This window comes from Mirounga leonina, unplaced genomic scaffold, assembly GCF_011800145.1.
Source record: "Mirounga leonina isolate KUSES-001 unplaced genomic scaffold, KU_Mleo_1.0 Mir_151, whole genome shotgun sequence".
In the NCBI taxonomy this organism is placed as follows: Eukaryota; Metazoa; Chordata; class Mammalia; order Carnivora; family Phocidae; genus Mirounga; species Mirounga leonina.
In genome coordinates, this window is record NW_023270377.1 from 7014236 (window position 1) to 7036817 (window position 22582).

A 22582-nucleotide genomic window follows, 5' to 3' on the forward strand; every position below is an offset into this window, starting at 1 on the left:
AGACACTGCCTTCTTAGTCACCCTGATTTCAAGAACTTTTAAATATGGTCAAATATTAGGATTAAGGAGCATTGAGAAATACTGCTTTAGATTTGATAAAAGGTTCCACAGTGTGATTATTTCTCTGTGAGGAACCTAATATTGTGAGACACTTCCTAATGCCTTGACTTACATGATAGCCAACTTTAAACACCGTGGTCACATAGCCATTGAGTCTGGAAGAATGACACCCCAGATATGCTGATGATGTTGCTCTAGTCAACTCAACATTTATGCCAAAAGAAAAGAGAGGTGCTGGGGTGGCTCAGTCTGTTAAGTGTCCACCTTTGGCTCGGGTTGTGATCTTGGGGTCGTGGGATCGAGCCCCACATGAGGAGCCCCATGCTGGGCTCCCTGCTCAGTAGGGAATCTGCCTCTCCCTCTACCCCTCTCCCCCCACTTGTGTGTGCGCTAATAAAATAAAATCTTAAAAAAAGAAAAGAAAACCCTTTGTGAACAAGCGGAGTAAATTTATATATGCCTTTCTTAAAAGGAAAAAAAAATGCTAGAAATATTCACAATTACCCCCAAATAACTGAACAGAATCCTGAATGAAAACTTCCCATCCCACCCTAAATTCAATCTTCTCTGACCCTCCAGGTGCTCATCCAGTTGTTCAGAACACAATGGGCTGCCACCTTCCCTGTAATGTCTAACTTTCTCACATGGCAGGTCATCAACATTTCTGTGATAGATTCAGGAATGTTAGGAACGCACTGATATTTTCAAAAGTTTATTTCTATTATTCCCTTTACCAACAATTCCGTTCTTTTCATATCTCCTGTTCAAATTTTTAAGTTCAATTATATATATATTATATGTTTATTATATATATTATATTATACATATATATATTTAAGTTTATTTATTTTTTTTAGTTATCTCTACACCCAATGTGGGGCTTGAACTCACAACCAGGACATCAAGAGTCACATGTTCTTCTGAATGAGCCAGCTAGGACTCGTTAAGTTTAATTTTAAGCCCATCTCCTCCAAAGAGGCTTTCCCCAAGTTGGAATTAATTCCTTCTTTCCTCTGAACTTCAAGAGCACTTTAGCCATGCCTTCCCTATAGCACTTCTCACTATCTCCCTGTATTAAAATCCCTGGGAATGACTTACTTCTTTAAGGACAAGGTCTTAATTCATTTTAGAACTGTTAGTGAATTCATCTAACAAACATTTCTTGAACCAAATATGCACCCAGTGCACAAACTATTTTTAGTATTACAAAAAAGCCTACATCTACCAGTAACAAGGGAGCACAGGCAGGCACCTGGCTGGCTCAGCTGGTGGAGCATGCAGCTCTTAATCTCAGGGTCATGAGTTTGAGCCCCCATGATGGGCATGGAGCCTACTTAAAAAAAGAAAGAAAGAAAGAAGCACAGGCTAACTAAAATCCTTGCTTTGGGCTGAAATTATATCAACTCAGCAGAGTAATCAGATAATCTGCTTACCAGATATGTATATATACACACAAATATATAACTGATTAGTAATAAATGGATAGTTTGTCTAGAAATAACATTAAAAATATTAGAGACACCCAACTTGCACTTTGGTGTAATGGAAGAGTAAATGAAAGAGTATGTATGTATGGGCTCTGGAATGTAGCTTTTACAGCCTACCCAACCTGAGTTTCAATCCTGGCTCCTCCACTTTAAGTAGATTATGACTGACTTGACACTTTGATCAGATACTTAACCCAAGTCTCACTTTCCTTGTTTGTAAAATACGGATAATATCACTGATCTCATAGGGTTATTATAATGATCAAAGGAAATTACATCAAGTGCCTATTACTGGGTCTTTCTTCTTTACCAATTTATTGTAATGTTTACTGTCTGTTACAGTTTCCTTTTCCAGTGTCTGCATTTTAAATGGGAAAAAACCTCCACAATTTCAAGAAAATAACAAATCCTGCATTTGATTCTGCCCAGACATCAAATGTACAGCACGTAGGAAGTACATAAAAATTTTGGTTGAACAAGACTGGTGTTAGTTGCAGACAGCTTTCAGGGTACACAAACCTAGCCACCTGTGACGGAGACAGACACAGCTGGGGCTATTTCTGACCCTGACAGTACTTACAAAAACAATTATTAGGATTTCATTTTCTTTCTGAACACAGGAAGAAGATGCTACTTTATGCACAGTTACTAACATATCCAAAACCCTAATGGGAGGTTCTTTTTTCTTTTCTTTTCTTTTTAAAAGATTTTATTTATTTATTTGACAGAGAGAGACACAGCGAGAGAGGGGACACAAGCAGGGGGAGTGGGAGAGGGAGGCTTCCCACAGAGCAGGGAACCCGATGCGGGGCTTGATCCCAGGACCCTGGGATCATGACCTGAGCCGAAGGCAGACGCTTAACTATGCCCCTTTTTTCTTTTTTTTTAAAGTAAGCTCTATGCCCCCAAGATTAAGAGTCCCATGCTCTACCAGCCAGGTGCCCCGTTAATAGGAGGTTCTTAATACAAGAGAAACTTTTGAATTTTACTCTTGACTTTACTGTCAAGCTTCATAAAAATAGATACAGCATATTATAAAATTTTTTATCCTCCATGACACTTTGCACGCAAGAAGGACTCAATACATATCTACTTAAACAAACCTGTATTTTTGTATTGTCCCCTTACGGTCAACTTGTCAATTCACATACTTTGTGATACCTATGTATGCTACTTATGGATGTCTAATGAGAAATCTAAGAATGAGCAAACCTGACCTCAGGGACTCAGGTCAGTCAGATAAAGAAACCAGAATCCTAAACAGGTCACCAGGAAAATAAATAAACACAATGAGGCTACCAAGGCTCACTACATTAAACCAGTAAGTACTCACAGAGGCAAAGGTGCCAATCTGTTTGATATTCTGTTCATAGCTCTGTGAGCTGGTGGGACGGCCAGGGGTCCTTCTGGAGTACCAAAAAGTATAGTTGTACTGCAGGGGATGCTCTGCTGGTCCAGGGACAACAGCCTGTGAATTAAACAAGGTGTGTTAATCTGGGGCATTTTTCACATGATCTGAGACACAGAAAACATTTTACAGTGTCACCCATTACCACCTCCACAAAAAGGACACATCTTCAATTACCTGCAATATGCCCAAGATTCCACTTAGTGGTTAACTGACTCTAAGTTCCTGTAACATTTTATCTGTGTTCTTATGGTGTTTGTAACTTTCTGTTTCCTATCTTAGGTATTTATGTTTATATCTTATCTCAGCCAAGTACTCCCAGGCCAAGTACTGGCCTCCTCTATGACACTTTATCACTTACTGGCTAGTAACCTGGGCAAGCTGCCTCACCAGTTTCTGCCTCTGTTGCTTATCTGCAAAATGAAGGAAATAATAATAACAACCATATCATAGGGTTGCTGAGAGGATCAAATAAATTAATAGATGAAAAGTGCTTAGCACAGTGCCCGGCACATAGTAAGTGTTCGGTGTCAGCTACCATTATTACTGCTACTATTAAATGTAAGCCCCTTGATCCATAGTCTCATTCACTTTTGTGTTCTCTTAGCACCTACAATGCTTGTATCTGGATAGTCCTCAACCTCATGAGAGAAACAATTGTTCTGATATTTCAAAAAAGAAATTGATCTGGGATACCCGGGTTGGCTCAGTCAGTTAAGCATCTGCCTTCGGCTCAAGTCATGATCCCAGGGTCCTGGGACTGAGTCCCACATCAGGCTCCTTGCTCAGCAGGGAGCCTGCTTCTCCCTCTGCCTGCCATTCCCCCTGCTTGCGTGCACTCTCTCTCCCTGACAAATAAATAAAACCTTAAAAAAAGAAAGAAATTGATCCATCAATCTCTCATTCTCTAAACTTTCTCCTTTCCAAGTAACTTTCAGCTTAGATTAATACTGACTAAAGAGTCTAAAATTTCAAGGGATGTATAGGATTAAATATTCAGCAGCAGCTTATGAAGCAAAAAATAGCCCTGTTAAACTCCAGGATTCATCTCTTGTGCTGGGAGAATGCTGGAAAGCAAGGCAACATCTCAAGATCCTGTGGCAAGGGAAAATTTCTAACTCCCAACATGAACGCCAGTGATTCAACAATCTTTTTTTTTTTTTTTTAAAGATTTTATTTATTTATTTGAGAGAGAGAGAATGAGAGAGAGCAGGGTCAGAGGGAGAAGCAGACTCCCTTCCGAGCAGGGACTCGATCCAGGGACTCCAGGATCATGACCTGAGCTGAAGGCAGTCGCTTAACCAACTGAGCCACCCAGGCGCCCTCAACAATCTTTTTTTGAGAACAAAAGCAGATATTCCAGGGGCACCTGGGTGGCTCAGTCATTTATGCGTCTGACTTGATTTCGGCTCAGGTCATGATCCCAGGGTCCTGGGATCGAGTCCCACATCGGGCTCCATGCTCAGCGTGGAGCCTGTTTGCCCTTCTCCCTCTGCTCCTCCCCCTGCTTCAGCACATGTGCACATGCATTCTCTCTCTTTCTAATAAGTAAGTAAACCCTTAAAAAAAAAAAGCAGATATTCCAAAATAGGGTGCCATCAAGTTAATCCGGTATCTTTAACATAACAGAATCCACAAGATAACCAAGTCCCAAGTCCAAAGACAATTCTATCTATACAGCACAAAACTCACCTTCCTCTTACTGCTGCCCTGACTTTTGTCTCGTTCTGTTTTTTCCTTCTCACCATCTTTCTGTGTGCTGTTTTCTTCATTCTGATCATGGTCCCCACTGTCATCGTCTTTCAATCTGAATGGGAAGGCAAAACAATGTTAGGCCATGACTGAGCTGATTCTTGCTTACCTAACAAAGCCACCAGGTCAAATGAACTACCATATAACCAACCCTCCTCAAAATACAGGCAAAGAGATGTACAAAAGATGAGGGAAGAGCAAGGGAGTGTAGAAAGGCAGTTAGGAGGAATTCCAAAAAAACACTGTCTTCCAGTTTTTTGACAGGCAAAGAAGCAAGAGGCAAACAGTTTAAGGGATTGTGGGGTTTTTTTTGGGCAAAAATAATGAATCAATAGTAAGAGTTTCTGGATTATATAAATGCTTTAGCATTTCAAATGAAGTTTAAAAACTTACTTATCTTTTTCGACACTTCTTCTAACCATCTCTCCTATCCTTCCCCACTGCCACTGCTTTAGCTCAGGCCCACTTCTCTGTCATCTTAGTTATCACAATAAATTCCTAAATGGTCTGATACAAATCATCTCCACTCTCTATCCATCCTCCACATAGCCACCAGCATCTTTCTAAATGAAAATCTGAGGGGCAGCTGGGTTGCACAGTCAGTTAAGCATCGGACTCTTGGTTTCAGCTCAGGCAGTGATCTCAGGGTCCTGATCTCAGGGTCGTGAGGCTGAACCCTGTGTTGAGCCCCACGTCCAGCTTCACACTTAGTGCAGAGTCTGCTTGAGACTGTCTCTCCCTCTGCCCCTCCCCTTGGCACTCGTGTGCGTGCGCTCGCTCTTTCTCTCTAAAATAAATCTTAAAAAAATAAACACAAACCTAATCATTTAACTTCCATTCTTAAAACCACCAACTGTCCCTTGCCTTTTGATGCCCACCCTGCAGGATAAAGTACAATGAAATTTAAGATCCTCTAGAATCTGGTTCCTGCCTACAGATACCCTCTTTCCCTCCCCATCTCCCAAAGCAAACTATAGTTCTGCAGCTGTGCTGTCTGCAAACACTGCCCCTTAGCCTAAGGTGCCATTCTTCCCGTGTCTGCTTTTCCCTATTAAGTGGAGGGATCTCTTAGAACAGTCTTATTAATCTTTGTATCTCCAGCACCGAGGACAAGAAGATGTTGCCCGAACATGTTGCACAAGATGATGAATCAATGTTAAATGAAAAGAAAAGAAATGTCTGAAAGAAGGAATGAATGTCTTCTTGCCTGGTAAGACTGGTCAAATGTACAGTAGGTACTATCCTTCTAGAAGCAGTGAAACTACCCTAAGGCTTTCAGGTACATCTAAAGCTCACTGGATTCATACAAAAAGATAAACAGAAGGTGAATTCACAAAGATAATAAGAATGTGGGCGCCTGGGTGGCTCAGTTGGTTAAGCGACTGCCTCCGGCTCAGGTCATGATCCCAGGGTCCTGGGATCGAGTCCCACATCGGGCTTCTGGCTCGGCAGGAGGCCTGCTTCTCCCTCTCCCACTCCCCCTGCTTGTGTTCCTGTTCTCACTGTCTCTGTCTCTGTCAAATAAATAAATAAAATCTTAAAAAAAAAAAAAAAAAGATAATAAGAATGTCATTTAATTTAGAGCTGGACCATTGGCTTATCATGGATCTTCTCCAAAATCACCTTTGGCTCTAATGACTAGTCAAATGGAATTAGGTAATCCTCAAGAAAGGTACTAGAAATGCTCAAATGATAACACAGATATTACCTTACATACCTACAGAAACATGTTGCAAAGCATTTTGCATTTTCTTTTGCCCGTGAATTTTCAGTGCCTAGCACATAAAAAGCACTCAATAAATATTAGAATGCACTAACCATGTGTTTAGGTGCCTCTTCTGCTCATTTCACAGCTGTAGCTGTAGGATATATTCAGGTGCACCATGCCATAAATGACCCCATCCCCACTCTGGTCAAGGCATGACTATGAAGGGTACCTGAACAAAGGGCATTCCAGCCTGGCCAATAACTGATGCCCCATGGTCTTGCTCAAAATTATGAGTAGATTCCTTCCTTGGCTTTTTATCCAGGAGATGAAAGATCACACAGATTGAGGAGCTGGGGCAATCATATGGGTCCCCTATGAGAAAAGCCATGAGGGAAAGACAATGAACAAGAGCAAAGAAAGCCAGTAGGGAGAAAGGGAAGGGAGCAGAGAAAGTAGATAGAAAAGTGGTTTTGTTTGTGATGCTGCCATCTCACTGACTTAGTTTGACCTCCCCAGACTTCTGGGAGAACATTATCTGTGCTTAGGATATCCTTCCCCTTTATTAAACTTGAGTTGGTTTACTTTTCTAAAGGAGCCTGTAGAGCACCAAGTCCCACATTTACCAAGCCACTTACTGTGTGTATCAGATGCTAGAGTGCCTGTCCCCAAGGACCTGATTGAGGGGATGAGGTACACATACTCAGGCCTCAGTTTGCTACAAAGGTCCTGCTCTGTATGGGCCAGTATCACCTCCTGCTTGGTCCCAACAAACTCCTTCCACTCTCGTGTTATCAACCTACTTGCAGTTTCCCTGATCTCACCCCTCTGTTATGCTCATCCTGTGGTCTCTTCTTGGAGAGCCCCTCCTCCCCTACTTAACTTGTCCTTTAGGACTCGGGCTGAGGGCCACTTTCTCTTAGAAATATTTCCTGGGGTGCCTGGGTGGCTCAGTCGTTAAGCGTCTGCCTTCGGCTCAGGTCGTGATCCCAGAGTCCTGGGATCGAGCCCCGCATCGGGCTCCCTGCTCCGCGGAAGCCTGCTTCTCCCTCTCCCACTCCCCCTGCTTGTGTTCCCTCTCTCGCTGTCTCTCTCTCTGTCATATAAATAAATAAAATCTTTTTTCTTTTTTTAAAGATTTTATTTATTTGACAGAGAGAGACACAGCGAGAGAAGGAACACAAGCAGGGGGAGAGGGAGAAGCAGGCTTCCCGCGGAGCAGGGAGCCAGCCCGATGCGGGGCTCGATCCCAGGACCCTGGGATCACGACCTGAGCCGAAGGCAGATGCTTAACGACTGAGCCACCCAGGTGCCCCTAAATAAATAAAATCTTAAAAAAAAAAAAAATTTCCTAATCTCTCCCTAGGCTGGATCAGGCTCCCCTCTTCTGAACCTCACCATATAAATGTTTGTACTTGTCTCAGCTGTAACGTCATGGCTAATTTTCTGGCTCCCAATCAAAAATATCTCATGGTTTTTTATACTGAGTAGGCCCAAGACAGCTCCTAATTCTCGTCTTAAGGGCACACCTCAGGACTCAAACCATTTCCCTTTCTTCTTACCTCCCAGCCTCCACTATATCCTCTGGGGTCCCTTCCCTTTAAATCTTGAAGAGGGGTAGTCACCCCACATCTCTCATTTTACTAGCCCCAAGAAAAACATAAGTTCCTTTCTTTGCTGCTAATCACGACTAGGAAACAGAAAAAGAATAGCAAAAGTAATTATATCTGAGAAGAAACAGTGCTACTGAGATCCCTGGACCACACTTCCCGATTCCCCTCAGAGATGGTAAAAGGAAATCCTAATGGACCTTCATCTTGTGTTATTTCTTAAGAGTGGAGCTAGCCAACTACCCTGCCCTCTAAGCCTATACTTAAGGCAAATCACTTGCATCCTATCATCCAGAGGCTACTCTTCTCAGCTTGAAGCTGGATTTGAGTCAGGATACAATCAGGAGGGCAATTAGCATCTCTAGCGCTATCCAGACTGAGTGGCCCTAAGTCAGCTCATCAAACTTCTGCCCAGGTTTGTCCTCATACTCTCTAACTAGACCAATTCCTTGTGGATAGGAACTTGGTCTAATTCATCTCTACATGTCCAGCATCAGACAGAGGCAGACAATAAACATGTTTAATGAATGTGCTTCTAAAATCAAAGCAATAGGGGTGCCTGGGTGGCTCAGTTGGTTAAGTGTCTGCCTTCAGCTCAGGTCATGATCTCAGGGTCCTGGGATCTAGCCCCACACTGGGCTCCCTGCTCAGAGGGGAGTTGGCTTCTTCCTCTCCCCTCTGCCCCCCCCCCCCGCTTGTGTGCACTTTCTCTCTCTCAAATAAATAAAAACTTAAAAATCAAATCAAATCAAAGCCATACAAGGCAGAATAGGATGAGCGCCAAACAGGTGGCTCAGACAATACTTTAAGAAAGGGCCAAAAGCTAGCAAAGAGAGAAGAATGCCAAAATCAAGTATGGCATCTAAATCTGAAAACTAATCAGTCTGGGACTGCAGAACAGTGAAAGCATCTTAGGGTTTTACATATCAACAGGATCAATGACAGTGGTAGCTAACTGAATTGACAGATGTGGGGGGGTGGGGTGCAATTACAGTCCTAGGTTACACTCACAGAAGTTGAGCCCACACACTAGAGGAGGTTAGAGTTCTTCTTTAACCTGAGCTTATCAGACTAGACTACAGTACCTAGCTCCAGGAACTGGACTTTTAGGATGCTGGCAAACTGGCACCAGTCCTTAGGAACGATGTGAAGAAATTGGAAGCCAACATGTAACAACAGTCTAAAAACTGCAGATTTTTGGGGCGCCGGGCTGGCTCAGTCAGAGGAGCTCTTGGTCTCGGGGTTGTGGGTTCGAGTCCCATTTGGGTGTAGAGATCACTTAAACAAATAAACTTCAAAACCAGGGGCAGGAGCGTGGTCTCTAATTGCTAATTTCAAATAAAGGAAAGCTTTGGTTTTTTTCCTGCATTGCTAGGAGATGGTAAAAAATTCTGACTCAGGGGCGCCTGGGTGGCTTAGTTGTTAAGTGTCTGCCTTCGGCTCAGGTCATGTGGGATCGAGCCCCATGTCGAGCTCCCTGCTCATCAGGAAGCCTGCTTCTCCCTCTCCCACTCCCCCTGCTCGTGTTCTCTCTCTCGCTGTATCTCTGTCAAATAAATTTAAAAAAATCTTTAAAAATTGACTCACTATAACGAATACTTAATAATTAGAACTAACTAAAAATGATCCAGGTTAGGGGCGCCTGGGTGGCTCAGTCGTTAAGCGTCTGCCTTCGGCTCAGGTCATGGTCCCGGGGTCCTGGGATCGAGCCCCACATCAAGCCCCACATCGGGCTCCCTGCTCCGCGGGAAGCCTGCTTCTCCCTCTCCCACTCCCCCTGCTTATGTTCCCTCTCTCGCTGTGTCTCTGTCAAAAAAAAAAAAATCTTTAAAAAAAAATTGATCCAGGTTAATTTTTGTCAAGAGGTACTTGAACCAAGGTTAAACAAACCTGGATTTGAATTCCGCCACATGGGCCTTCCTGTTTTTGTGAGCAAGTTACTTAACCTCAGAGGGCCTCATTTTCCTATCTGTGAAAGGAGGTAACATAATCCCCTTTGCAGTGTTGTTAGGAGTAGAAATAATATGTGAAAAGTATCAAGCCAAGATACCTACAGAAGCCATTACTACCATTCTTAAATTAGCTTCCTGCAGGGCACCTGGGTGGCTCAGATGGTTAAGCGTCTGCCTTCGGCTCAGGTCATGATCCCGGGGTCCTGGGAATGAGTCCCACATCAGGCTCCCTGCTCAGCGGGAAGCCTGCTTCTCCCTCTGACCCTCTCCCCTCTCATGCTGTTTCTCGCTTGCTCGCTCTCTAAAAAATAAATAAAATCTTAAAAAAAAAAAAAAAATTAGCTTCCTGCAGATCCCCAAATGATTTTGGCAGGACTGGGCTAGATAAACCATAAAGTGTCTTCCTAAGATGAAGTTTTGATCTGCTCAATTTAGTGGAGGAAGGGGTATAGGGTTTGCAGAAAGCTCCACTGAGGGAGGACTTAGATCTGGAATTTGGTGCTGCAGAGACTTAAGATGAGGAGTACAAATGGGGCGGGGAGGGAGGGAGTGTGGCTGTTTGTACTGAGATGGGCTCAGCTCAGCAGCAGGCTGGGGAAACGTTCAGCCAGACTTTATCCAAGTCCCGGAGACTTCTGAGCAACCAGGAAACATTCCTGAGGAGCTGCCTAGAGTGCTGGAATCCAGGACTCCTCAATTTGCCAATCAGCACTCACTGTATTGGAAAAACCCCAATTTCCATCAGCAGTGGGTCACAACCTAAATAAACAGAGATGCCACTTTACATTTATTCCTCACTATGAGCAATTTACAAAGTACCTGTTGCGTGTGATTTGATCCTTATCACAACACACCCGTGCAGCAGCAGGGCACTAACCACTAACGTGGTTTAGATAACAATGGCTGGGCAACCCTTCTACTGTCAAATTACTGGCAAACTGGTGAGTCTGGGCCTGGAAATCTAGCTCTCTGGAGATCAGACAGATTTACTAGACTGTTACAAGAGAGAGAAGAACATAAGCTACCTCAAAATACAATCGCTAGAGGGAAACATGCAAAAATACTCTGCATTTCTTTTCCGCACTTCCAACTAACGCTGCAACTAGGAACCAGATAGTGCAGACACGAAGTGGAGACGGGGGCAACGTCAAGTGTGCGCGTTGGGCGAGAAAACAGAGCAGCTCCCGGTGAGTGTGTTGGAAGGGAAAAGAGGGAGAAGAAAGGAAGTAGGAAGAAGCCTGAGAAGACGAGGAGCATTCCGTAACTGAGCAGCCCCTAGGCCCAAGAGCCACATTACCTCCCTGCATCTTCCCAACTCTCCGACCCGGGCTGTTCCCATCCCCACTCTGCAGAAGGGAACACTGACTCAGAGAGGCGAGGTGACCTGCCCAGGCTAGAGAGTGCGGAAAGCCGGATTCAGAGGCAGGGCAGCCAGGCTGCGGAAACACCCAAACCGCCGCGGTCTCCGCCCCTCCACGCCGCTGGCCACCCGCACCCACCGGGGCGGGGCGTCCAAAAATCTCCTTCCGGGCGTCACGGCCGCCTCCTCCCCGGGACCCCGCGCTTCGCACGTCCCGGCGTCTCCGAGACCCCTGCATCACGCCTCCCCAGCCCCCTCTTCTTCCCCGCCGGCCGCCTGGGCCCGCGAGGCCCGCAGCCCAAGCCCGGGAGGGAGGACGGCGCCGGGGAGTTTCGCCGCCGCCAGCCCCGCTGGGGGCGGGCGCGGGGAACGGTCGGGGGAAGGGGCCCCGTGGGGCGGCCACGCGCCACTCACGCGTCGAACTTGTTGTTCATCCTCTCACCGCCGCCGTCGCCACTGCCTCACGGAGTGACTTCCGCTCCGCCGGGTCTCCCCCCAGCTTAGGGCCCGGCTACTTCCGGCTGCGCATGGCGCAGCGGAACTTCTGCGCCCTACCCCCGTGTCGGGCGGGTATCCTCGGACGCCCGCTCCCGGCGGCTGCGCGGAGGCGCGGGGCTCGGCGGACGTGCAGGTCGCCGTCTTCGCGCCGCCCGGGTTCCTGTCCCGTGTCGGAGGGGGCGCCCCGACCCCCTGCCGCGGCGGTTCGGAGAAAGAGGCCGAGCCGCGTCGCTGGCCGTGCGGGCCCTGGACACTGCTCGGTACCAGTCCCGATTCCAGCCCCAGAGCGGGCTGCAGGATCCTGGACTCTGTTTTAACCTCCCCGAGGCTGTTTCCTCTTGGGTACTGGCCATACTGTGTATGACAGTACCTGCCTCTTCGGGTTGCGGTGTGGATCGAACGGGATCATCAGTGTCAGGCGCTGGACAGTCGCCCGAAATTAGTATTGTAAATTTTTGCTTACTTGCGCCTGGAGCTAAAGAGCTCATCTCGGCCCTTTGAGGCAGAGAAGTTGAGAGACTCACCGCGGGTGACAAAGCTAGTGAGACACTTTCAGGAACCACAGATGGGCCCACAATCATCAAAGTGCCTCACGGATCTACGTGTCTTGCTCCAAATACACGGGGCAGCGCGCACATAAACTGGAGTTAATGAAGTGAACCTGCTGGTGATTGAGCCTCAAAGCCAGCAACCCTGTACTTGGGGGAGGGGGTTGTTTCCGGGGTCCTCTCCCCTCCCCCCAACAATGTCCTGTTGTCGGGTCTTATGTGGCACTTTCACACTTTTGAATCACTTTCACCTGCACCTTTGATCCTTTGATGAGGGTAGATAGGAACTGAAATCTGTACCCCTATTTACAGATGAAGAAACAGAGGCTGGAAGCTGGGGTGGGGGGGGGGGGGGCTTGTTGCACAAATGACTTGCTCAAGTTGTCTTGTCACCAACAGAACTCAGGCCCCAGCTGTACTCTCAAAGCAGGGCCTTGCCTCTCTCCCAGGAAGACCTCAGCTGGCCATCTTGTTTCCTAAGTGGGGCCAAAGGAGGCTGGTCAGGGTGTCCTCTCAGAAGGCAAAGCCCAGCGGTTCCCAGTTACCTCCCAGCCTCTCTGCTTAGCTCTTCCTTGTCTTAAGCATCCTTTGGGACCAGCGCAAATGCTCTGGCCTTTGAGAAGAGAAGGAAGAGGGGTCTGTTTTCCAGGCCATAGAACCTTTCTTAGAGTGTCTAAAATTGGGTTGGGAATTCTGGACTCCAAACTTTATTTAGCCACCAGTGTTCTGGGAAGCCCTTCTTAATCTGGGCCCCAATTTGCCCATCTGAAACGTGGGGGAATAGTGACTCTTGCTTGTCCATGATGACGTGAGGAGCTCTTAACTCATGGAATCTTTTGTGATCAATGACAAATGCATATGAATGCAAAGGTCACTGGTGCCCGTGAATGTTGGGTGCCTATAGCGCCCAGAGGGCGGGGGAGGGAGATACCAGCTGGGGTGGGCTGCTGCCATTCTTTCGAGAGAACATTGCCCGCTACTCTCCACGTCTCTCTTGACCTCCCTCCTTTAGGAGCCTGTGGGGATCTTGTAAAAAAGAAAGGAGGCCCAGGCCTGGAGGGATGGGACCTTGCCTAGTTGGGGACATTATACAAGACAGAGTCCTTAGGGCTTCAGAAATGAGGGGAGTGAGGGGTGCCTGGGTGGCTCAGTTAAGCATCTATCTGCCTTTGGCTCAGGTCATGATCTCCACTGGGTCCTGGGATTGAGCCCCAAGTCGGGCTCCCTGCTCTGCTTCTCCCTCTTCCTTTCCCCTCCGCTCACGCTCTATCTCTCTATGTCTCTCAAATGAATAAATAAAATCTTAAAAAAAAAAAGAAATGATGGGAGTTGCTAATGCTTTGCTGAAGTGAGGGGATTGCTGGGACTAGCTAGCCAGTGCCACGTGGATGCTGACCCCAACAGCACACCCTGCCCACAGCCATTCTCAACCACTCCGGGACTCCAGCTCCGTCTCTTTATTTCCCATGCTTTTCTCCGGGCCATTGGCTCATATGGCCCTGAGGGGCACTTCCCAAAGAGCACATCATGACCTCAGCCACTGAAGAACACAGCAGATCAGACTCCACGTGTCTAGCAGCAGTTGGTGGGTGGTTGGCTCAATCAGGTGGGGGCAGGTAGGAGCGGGGGTCTCCGGGGAATGGCAGGGCAGGCACCTGGTTGTAGTGGGCCATGAGGAAGATGCCAGCAGTGCCGCAGACAAAAAGCGAGAGCATGGCCAAGAAGCAGACACGGTCCAGCACGCGGCCCACCAAGAACCACTCCTCACTCCCCTGGGGGTGGGAGGCAGGGTGTGGGATGGCCAGCAGTGACACCAAGCCTGCCCTGGATCACTGTGCTATCCGGGGCCATCCAGCAGGCCTCTATCCTCCACGGCCTTGGGCCCTTCACACCTACTTCCAGGCCTTAGCCTGGCTTCTGCCGTAGTCCCCTGGCCCCGATGTCCCAGTTCCACTTTTTCCCATCCCATCGCCCTACCGTGGCCACCCTGCCCATCATGCCCCCGTCTCGGGTCCAAGTCCCTCCCTGGGCACTCAGTCGCCCTTACGCTCTCAAAGTGATTCTGCTGGTGCCGGGCGAGGGCAATCAGGTTGCAGGCTTCCACACAGGCCTGGATGGCCGGGGCGGCCTGCTTCAGGCTGCCGCACACCTCCTGGCTCTGCCCTGGCTCCGGGCCTTTCTCTGGGGAGACAGGGTAAGGTTTGGGAATAGAGTGGAGAAGAAATAGTCTGAGAAGGTCATCTCTCCTGAGCCGCCCTAGCTTCTCTCTCCCCACCCCAGACACTTACCAACACTCATCTGCTGTGCCTGGTGCTCTGGCTGACAGGTAGCCCTCCCAGTCTGGAGTCCCTGGGGAGGAGTATCCCCTGTGTCATCCCCCACCCCCGCCCCCCGGCCTCACCTAGCTTCTCCAGCGCTGCCCTCACCAGCCCATTGTGCTGCCACTGCTGGAAGAGAAGTTCACTGCGAGGCAGGCCGAGAACAACCTCCTCCCCAGCTGTGAGCGACCATCCTGTGGGGGAGCCATTCTGCAGCGGGTGCTGGGTGTCTTGCACAGCTACTGGGGCCAGTGGGCGAATGTGCATCCGCAACAGCTGGGGCACGAGCCGTAGGAACACCTGGAGAGAGGATTTTCTGGTGGGCTTCGCTTAGTAGCCAGCAGACCTGGGCATGTGGGCGGCCAGGCTGGGCTTCAGAGCAAAAGGTGAAGGTTGGCACGGAGGGCTTAAGCCCCTGGGAGCCCAGAGGCAGCACATGAGGGTCAGTGGCTTGACCCCGGAATAGCTCGGCTGTTCTGTACCAGACACTGAGCCTAGGTCCTCCAACTTGTGTGCATGTCAGCATCACCAGGACACTTGCTACGCAGGTTCCTGGGCCCCACCCCCCTTGTTCTGGCCCAGGATGCCTGAGGTGGGCCTGAGGATCTGCATTTGCAACAAGGGTCCTAGCTGCCTGCTGCAGGTGGGCTGCAGGTCACACAGACCCCCCAGCCAGACTGCCTGGGCAGAATCTTGCTTCTGCTTCCTCACCAGGCTACCTTGGGTAAGCTAATGAATCTCTCTGTGCCTCAGCGTCCTCACTTGCAAAATGGAGATGGGACTAATACCCACCTCCTAGGAGTTCTATGACGATCAAATGCATTCAGATGCATAATACACCTGCCACATAGTAAGCACTCAGCATTATATTAATTCATTGGGCACATGCTTCAGGATACACACAGGGTAGGTTTGCCGCTGAATGTGGCAGGTGAGTAGGGAAGGGGAAGGGGGTGGAGAGGACTGGACAGGAGGATGCTGGAGTGGACAGGGAGGGGCCTTACCTTTCGGACCCCGCGAGCCATGGAGTGTGTGTGGGGGGACCGCAAAGACACGTTGAGCACGACCACGGCATTCACGACAATGAGGATGGTCACCACCAGGAGAAAGGTGAGGTACCTGTTGGGGTTGGGTGGGCAGGAGGCGGGGCTGGCCCTTTGGCACTTCATCTCCAGATGCACCCCCACCCTTAGCAGCCGATTCCCCCAGACTCCTCAGGGTGAGGAGTTGCCCTTGAGGGTGGTGGGGGTGGGAGTGGCAGGAGGGTAGTGCCCCGAGTTCCGGGGAAGGGAGGGGAGGAGCTGGGCGGTAGGCATGAGGGCCAGCCTTACTTGCTGATTAGTGGCACTGCCTGGGACGTCTCGGGCACCTTCTTGGCCACGAGGAAGAGGAAGACAGTCTGGGCCAGGAGCACGTTGATGGCGACGGTACACTTTTGGCCCCCCGCTGCCCATAACCAAGAGGCCTTCAGAGCAGATCTCAACTTTCCTACCGTGGGGCACCTCCCTCACCCCACAAGGAGCCCAGTGGCCCTGGTCCCCGGGACAGGTGGTCCTGTGTGTGGCGCCTCAACCCTGTGCCCTCCCAGCTAGTCCCTGTGCTGCCACCTGAGGCTGGAGCTCCCCTCCCACAGGCTCCAGGTACCCTTGGCCGGAAGGAAGTAGATGAGGATGGCGACCGAGGAGATGAGGACACAGGGCGCAATGATGTTGATGACATAGAAGAGGGGCTTGCGCTGGATGAGCAGGTAGAAGACAACCTTCTGGTGGCCCGCCTCCTCGGTGGGTGCTGCCACATCCAGCAGCATCTTGGCCGGCCGGTGCCGGATGGCCCACTCCCCATTCTCTGTGGGCAGCAGGCCAGGGTGGGTGCAGGGAGTGCAGCCCTGGTCACCCAACTGCAGGGCGGCTGGTGTGGGCCCAAAGGAGCACCATCCAGGGAGCCTGGATACCTGATCCCCAGCCCCCCAAACTGGAGATATTAGCATGGGGAAAAGAGAACCGTGCCAGGCTTTTAAAGATACATGTTTTATGGTTTACTGTGGTTTTCATCTTGAGTTACATGGGAGGGGGTCTGAGCTTGGTCTGGCCCTGCCCCGGAGGCCACATCCAGCAGGGGTCCTGGGAGGAGGTTACCTGTGAAGGCCTCGGGGTCGATGAAAATCCACTCGATGGTCTGACCATCTTCCTGGCTGAGCTGCAGATTGATCTCACTGGTGCTGTAGGTCTGGGACCTGGGAGATGGGGAGGGAAGGGGGAGACATTTGAGTGTGTGTAGACCCACGTCTGAGGTCACACAGACGATCTTCTGAGGGCAATTGTGGGCAGTATTGCCTCAAAAAAGTGCAGCCAGGAATTTGCGAGTTCTCCACAGAACCCTGGCCACGAGATGGGGGGTGGGAAGGGGACTTGGGCTCCGTGGGGGTCAGGGAAGTTTTGGGGAAGGGCCACGAAGCTGCAGCTCAGTGCCCTCACCAGATGTTAAGAGCCCAGGGCCACTCCGTTCCTCCCTTCCACTGCCTCCAGAGCAGGAGGGGCCAATGGTTAGAACACAGAAACGGCCGTCTGTCCCTGTCTGGTCTGTTTGTTAAGGAGGGTCTCCTTGTAAAAAGACCGCTCTTCTAAATTATGGGAAAACCCTCACACAGACCTCCTTTCCCCCATTTCCAGATGAGGAGACTGAGACAGCCTCCACCTCTCCAGGGGGTGTGGGGAGACACTCGTGCATGCCTTCTTGCCCACCCACCCCGATCATTAATTCCTCCCTTGGGGCACAGGCAGGGAAACTGAGGCAGGGAAGGAGGATGAGCGGGGGGACTGCGGCTTCGCAGGGAGGGACGTGGGCATCTCCGGGTGTCTGGGCCTGAGACGGGCACAGAGGGTCCCTGAGAGCCGGGGTCGGACCCCTGGCGAGAAGCCTTGCGTCCCCCACCCAGCCAGGCTCCTCTTAGGGCAGAAATCTAAATCTCCCTGGGCCCCCCCAGTAAATGGCCTCACTGGAAGACGAGGGAGCAGTTCTGCCAGTCAAAGGGGAAGTAGGTGACAGAGACCGGGCAGGAGGAGCGGAAGATGGCGGGCGGCAGCCAGTAGACGCATCCGTCAGGAGACACCAGCACGTTGCAGTAGAGGGCCACCTCGAACACGCCGTCCACGCTGCACACAGGCCAGGCCCTGAGGCTGGGGGTTCCCGTCCCCGGCAGCCCCGGCTCGCCCGAGTCCCGCACCCCAGGCCAGCCCTCGCCCTGCGTGGATGGGGCCTGGGGACAGCAGGCCTTCGCGGGGTCCACTACCTCCCTGCCGGAGGGCTTCCTCCGCCCCGTCCCCTCCTCCCCAGGGCCTGGTCACCGTGGTACTAACAACCCTTCAGCTCTTTCAAAAGCGCTGGAGGCGCCCCCAGGGCAGCGTTTCATGCCTATTGACTCCTGAGAGCTTCGAGGGAGGGCAGTAGCCCACCAGACAACCCAGCCCAGAGGAGATGGAGCGGGCTGAGAATCAGGCCTGCCGGCCCGGCCCTCCCCTCAGCAGCACCTGCTCCAGCCAGTATTCCCTGGTCTGCATTCCGTTCGCCTGTCCCTTTCCCCAGAGCCCCCTCATCGTACCGGGCCCTACCCTTGTGTCCTTTTGTACCCCCCCCCGCCGCCTGCACCCCGCCTCACTTGTTCTCCAGCACGACATCCGGCCGCCACACCATGGTGGATGGCACCCTCAGCACCCACAGGCCTTCGTAGTCTTGTGGGTCCCAGCGCAGGCGATAATCACACCACTGCTGCAGGGGGAGTGGGGTTGCCAGGCCGAGTCACCCCCTCCCCATCCCCAGGAATAGGAGCCTAGCCCAGGTGGGTCAGAGGAGGCAGGGAGGGGGCGGGGGAAAGCAGGCAGCTCTAAGGGCCTTGGGACCCGAGGGTGGGGGCCCCAATAGAAAAGGACTGCAGGGTGGCCTCTTACCATCTCTATCCAGACATTGGTGGTGAGGGCCTCCTCTCGCTCATTCTAAGGGTGCAGAACAGAAGGCTGAACCCCCATCACTTGCCCTCTCCAGATGTTAGTCCCTATAGGCCCCCGTTGGGTGCTATAGGACGGCAGCCTCTTGGGCAGCCCTCGTGGGAGATTTCCAGCTCCCCAGCCTCCCACCTGTGGAGTCCTTCCCCCGCCTGGCTGCTAGAGCCAACCCCTGCCTCTCCCCAGCAGGTCCCGGGGGCCGGGTACACTGGGCCTCTGTCTCCCCCACTGTCCTATAGGTGGCTCACCAGGGAGATGAGGTTGGTGAGGGTGAGCTTCAGGCTGACGTTGACCACGTCCGAATCACGCTCAGCGGGCCTCAGGTGGGGGTTGTAGTTGTGCATCAGGTCCCCGAGCAGACGCTCCTCCTGGTTCCGGCCCTCGGCTCCTGCAACAGACAGCACTGAGCCTGGGTACAGGGCCTTTGGGGCAGAAAGAGGGGAGGCCACAAGAAGGTGTGATGTGGAGAAGTAGGGTGCTGGGCGTGGGGACAGGCTTCAATAACCCTCCGGACCCTCTGTCCCCTGAGGCCTTGGATCTCTGCTCCAGACCTCCCCAGGCCCCAGATCCCCTGTGTCCACACCCAAGCAGACAGCCAGCAGGAGGAGCGGCAGCCCCGGGCCCTTGAGCATGGTGCCGCAGCTCTCTACAGTGACGGTTGGGACAACAGCTCCCAGAGCTCAGGGTAGAGAGATATAGACTCTGGGTCTCATGTAACAGCCCATGCTCCCAGCCCAGCCAGGCCAGCCCAGCCCCACCAGCTGTCTGAGCACAGCACTGTCAGCTGTTCCAAGATGGACAAAATGCCAGGCTCAGGTTACCTGGGCTGGGGAGGGGACAGAGGGGCCCCATCTGCCCCAACAGAGACAGCCCGACTTCCATCCCCATTCTCTGATACTGCTGTCCCAGCCCCTGTTCCTTCCGTCGGGGGAGCTGAAGGCACAGCCAAGGACAGAAGATGTGGGAGGGAGGCAGAGTGTGAGGAAGGCCCTGAATTGGGCTCTCTCCTTCTACTTCCTCCAGGGGGTCAGGATTTGGGGAGGTATGGAGGCATGTTCTATACCTGAGTTTCTCTGTGACATGGTTGAGGACCACAAACCTGTCCCACCAGCTTAACATCTTCATGGGTTACTCCACTGGGCCAAGACACTGGAGGCAAAGCCTATGAGAGATGCACTATGTTCCACAGGCTTTGATACCTTAATGCAAATTAGGGTGCCAGTTCAGGGTCCTCCTAGGCTCTGAGGCATGGGGCATGGGCCTGGTAAGCTTTGAAGGAAGGAGGGCTGAAGAAAAAGAAAAAAAAAAAAAGAAGAAGATCTGGAATTTGGGGCTCTTGGGAACAGAATGACCTCTGAATAGGGGCTCCTCAGTGTGGCCTCTTTATTTCTTAAATTATCTACAAACTTGAGTGCCTGGGTGGCTCAATCGGTTAAGTGTCTGCCTTTGGCTCAGGTCATGATCTCAGGGTCCGGGGATCGAATCCCGCATCTGGCTCCTCGCTCAGCGGGGAGTCTGCTTCTCCCTCTGCCCCTCCCCCCCACAACTGGCGCGTACTCTCTCTCTCTTTTGCAAAAATAAGTAAATACAATCTTATTTTTTTTAAGATTTTATTTATTTGTCAGAGAGAGAGCACAAGAGCACAAGCAGGGGGAGTAGCAGGCAGAGGGAGAAACAGGCTCCCCACTGAGCAGGGAACCCGATGTGGGACTCAATCCCAGGACCCTGGGATCATGACTTGAGCCCAAGGCAGACGCTTAACCGACTGAGCCACCCAGGCGTCCCAGTAAATGAAATCTTAAAAGAAAAATTATCCACAAACTTAGGGAGTCCCCAGCATGTGGCAGGCCCCAGGCCAGGCGGGCAGTGGGGGATTGCCAGGGAAACAGGGGTAAGCCTGAGTGGCTCACAGTAAGTCACTGTTCAGTAGGACAGGCAGATAAGGTCAAGGTTGTGGCCCCTAGAAAGTCAGATGAGGGGGCCCAGAAGGGCCAGAAAACACACTCCATCCACTCTGTAGTTTGAGGTCAGGGGAAGGGTGGGGCTGAGAGCCTGTTGCCAGCTGGGGCCATGGGCTCAGGCTACCTGTCTTTTGACCATTTATTCCAAGCAGACAGGTCAGGATGTCCCAGTAAGTTCGCAAGACAAAGAAAATGCAGGTTCCCATAAGTGCTTACCCACCCTTGGGCATCCTGGGGGACAGGGTAGTGGAGGCATCCATCTGAAGGCTGGAGGAAAAGCGCCATTTGAGGACGTGTCCCGCTCCCCCCAAACAAATGATGTCTGCAGCATTTCAGTGTGTTTCAGTAAGCTGGAAGTCAGCCTGCTCCCTGTCCTTGGAGATCTGTGTGAGGTTGGCTCAGACCCCAGCCCTCCACAGCCCCAAGTCCCTCCTGTCTGTCCTCACCAGGACTTTGGGGTCAGGGGGACAGCAGTGGTGCTACCTGCCTTCCCCGGTCATCTACTTCTGTCCTTGCGTTCAATCCTGCTCCAGGCCCCACTCCCAAGCATAGCTCTCCCCACCGAGCATCTAGGTGTGTAGCCCCCTTTCCCAAAGTTTACAAAGCCAGCTCCCCAGTTTGCCCTTTTGGTGCTCCCCAGAGCAGTACCTCTCCCCCTCTCTAGTCCCCTCCAATACCACACTTTGGCAAGCCCATTAATGGCTCCTGCTAAATAATGGACCACCTATTCACCCCCAACTCCACCGCCCCAGGCAATGGTGGTCTGGCCGATGCTCCCGCATTTCTGACTTTCCCTTTCCACTTCTCTACAAGTGTCTGGGTGGGAAAAGGAAGGTTGTGGAGTGTGACTTCCCTCTGGTATGAAATTACGGCACCTCCCCATGTATGAAGAGATTTCAACTCCTGTTTTTCCCCCTTCGCTCCTGCTGTGGGAGAGAGGCGACGTCTCCTGGGTGTTCTCAGGAGGATGGGTTACCGGAGGAGGGGTGGCGCTGCCCTGGAGGGGCTAAAGGGGGCGGTGTGGAGCCATTAAGAGAAAATCTTCTGGGGCGCCTGAGTGGCTCAGTTGGTTAAGCGACTGCCTTCAGCTCAGGTCATGATCCTGGAGTCCCGGGATCGAGTCCCGCATCGGGCTCCCTGTTCAGCAGGGGGTCTGCTTCTCCCTCTGACCCTCCCCCCTCTCATGTACTCGCTCTCTCTCATTCTCTCTCTCTCAAATAAATAAATAAAATCTTAAAAAAAAAAAAAAAAGAGAAAATCTTCTGCAGACTTCATTTGTGTTTAACGGCTACTCTTGTGGAGGCTGGAAAAGCGGAACATTCATGTCCCAGGCTTCCTTGCAGATAAGGCTGCCCATGTGATAAACATCTTGACCTGTGGGATGTCTACAGAAGTCAGCTGAAGGGCTTCGAGAGAGAGCCTTTGCTTCCTGATGAGAGGGCTCAGAATGACTGGCTCCTTTCCTGCCTTAAACGCAGATGTGAATTGTGGATCTGTGGCAGTCAGCTTGCGCCCTGGGGCAACAAGCATGAGGACAGAGCCAACATGCTAAGGAGGGAGGGCTGGGCAGAGAGCCCAGAGCCCAGGTCTCTAATAGCTTTGTGGGACAGCTGAGCCAATGTGGCAACTGCTGCCTCTCGGTCTTATGCAACAAAGAGGAAGCCTTACTGGTTTGCAGTCAAATGCCCTACCCCTGAGCTATACCCCCAACCTTACTAGTTTGAACCACGGTTCTTTGGGTTTCTGTTCCTTGCAGCCCAGTGCATCCCTCACAGATTCATCACTTTTTTTTTTTTTAAAGATTTTATTTATTTATTTGACAGAGAGAGAGATAGAGAGAGCAGGAACACAAGCAGGGGAAATGGGAGAGGGAGAAGCAGGCTTCCCGCTGAGCAGGGAGCCCAATGCGGGGCTCGATCCCAGGA

At 51.1% G+C, this 22582-nt stretch overlaps 2 protein-coding genes across 12 annotated transcripts in view; both read right to left on the reverse strand.

The window, feature by feature from the left end:
• EIF4E2 (eukaryotic translation initiation factor 4E family member 2) overlaps window positions 1-11852 on the reverse strand; it is a 31254-nt gene extending 19402 nt beyond the window's left edge. For 3 of the 7 annotated variants that reach the window (XM_035006865.1, XM_035006861.1, XM_035006859.1), the window contains exons 1-3: window positions 11749-11852; window positions 4648-4762; window positions 2881-3015 (exon numbers count right to left, since the gene is read on the reverse strand). In XM_035006865.1, the coding sequence (XP_034862756.1) occupies window positions 2881-3015; window positions 4648-4762; window positions 11749-11768 (270 nt within the window). In that variant the 5' untranslated portion in view covers window positions 11769-11852. Of the gene's footprint in view, window positions 1-2880; window positions 3016-4647; window positions 4763-6644; window positions 6828-11748 lie in introns of those variants that run through there. The other 4 variants (XM_035006863.1, XM_035006860.1, XM_035006864.1 and 1 more) reach the window with 3 other exon arrangements.
• Window positions 11853-13848: 1996 nt separating this feature from the next.
• CHRNG (cholinergic receptor nicotinic gamma subunit) lies at window positions 13849-19547 on the reverse strand. 5 transcript variants are annotated; one of them, XM_035006854.1, is made up of 12 exons: window positions 19280-19547; window positions 18945-19084; window positions 18643-18687; window positions 18354-18460; window positions 17695-17850; window positions 16834-16931; window positions 16343-16543; window positions 16030-16144; window positions 15703-15817; window positions 14782-14998; window positions 14428-14561; window positions 13849-14152 (listed from the first exon to the last, which is right to left on the reverse strand). In XM_035006854.1, exons 1-12 carry the CDS (start codon window positions 19326-19328, stop codon window positions 13979-13981), a joined length of 1551 nt encoding a protein of 516 aa, XP_034862745.1. In that variant the 5' UTR covers window positions 19329-19547; the 3' UTR covers window positions 13849-13978. The 5 variants fall into 5 exon arrangements, with proteins under 5 accessions (XP_034862745.1, XP_034862744.1, XP_034862746.1 ...); XM_035006853.1 differs by having other exon boundaries at window positions 18354-18463; XM_035006855.1 differs by lacking the exon at window positions 17695-17850 and having other exon boundaries at window positions 18354-18463.
• Between the last annotated feature and the right edge of the window lie 3035 nt (window positions 19548-22582).

Excerpts from the sequence above, each read along its gene's own strand:
- CHRNG (XM_035006853.1), bottom strand. The coding sequence starts at position 19,328 with ATGCTCAAGGGCCCGGGGCTGCCGCTCCTCCTGCTGGCTGTCTGCTTG. Across the intron at positions 19,085-19,279 it reads CCTGCTGGCTGTCTGCTTGG|GAGCCGAGGGCCGGAACCAG; the intron begins GTGTGGACACAG and ends TGTCTGTTGCAG. Across the intron at positions 14,562-14,781 it reads GGCAGCGCTGGAGAAGCTAG|AGAAAGGCCCGGAGCCAGGG; the intron begins GTGAGGCCGGGG and ends CTGTCTCCCCAG.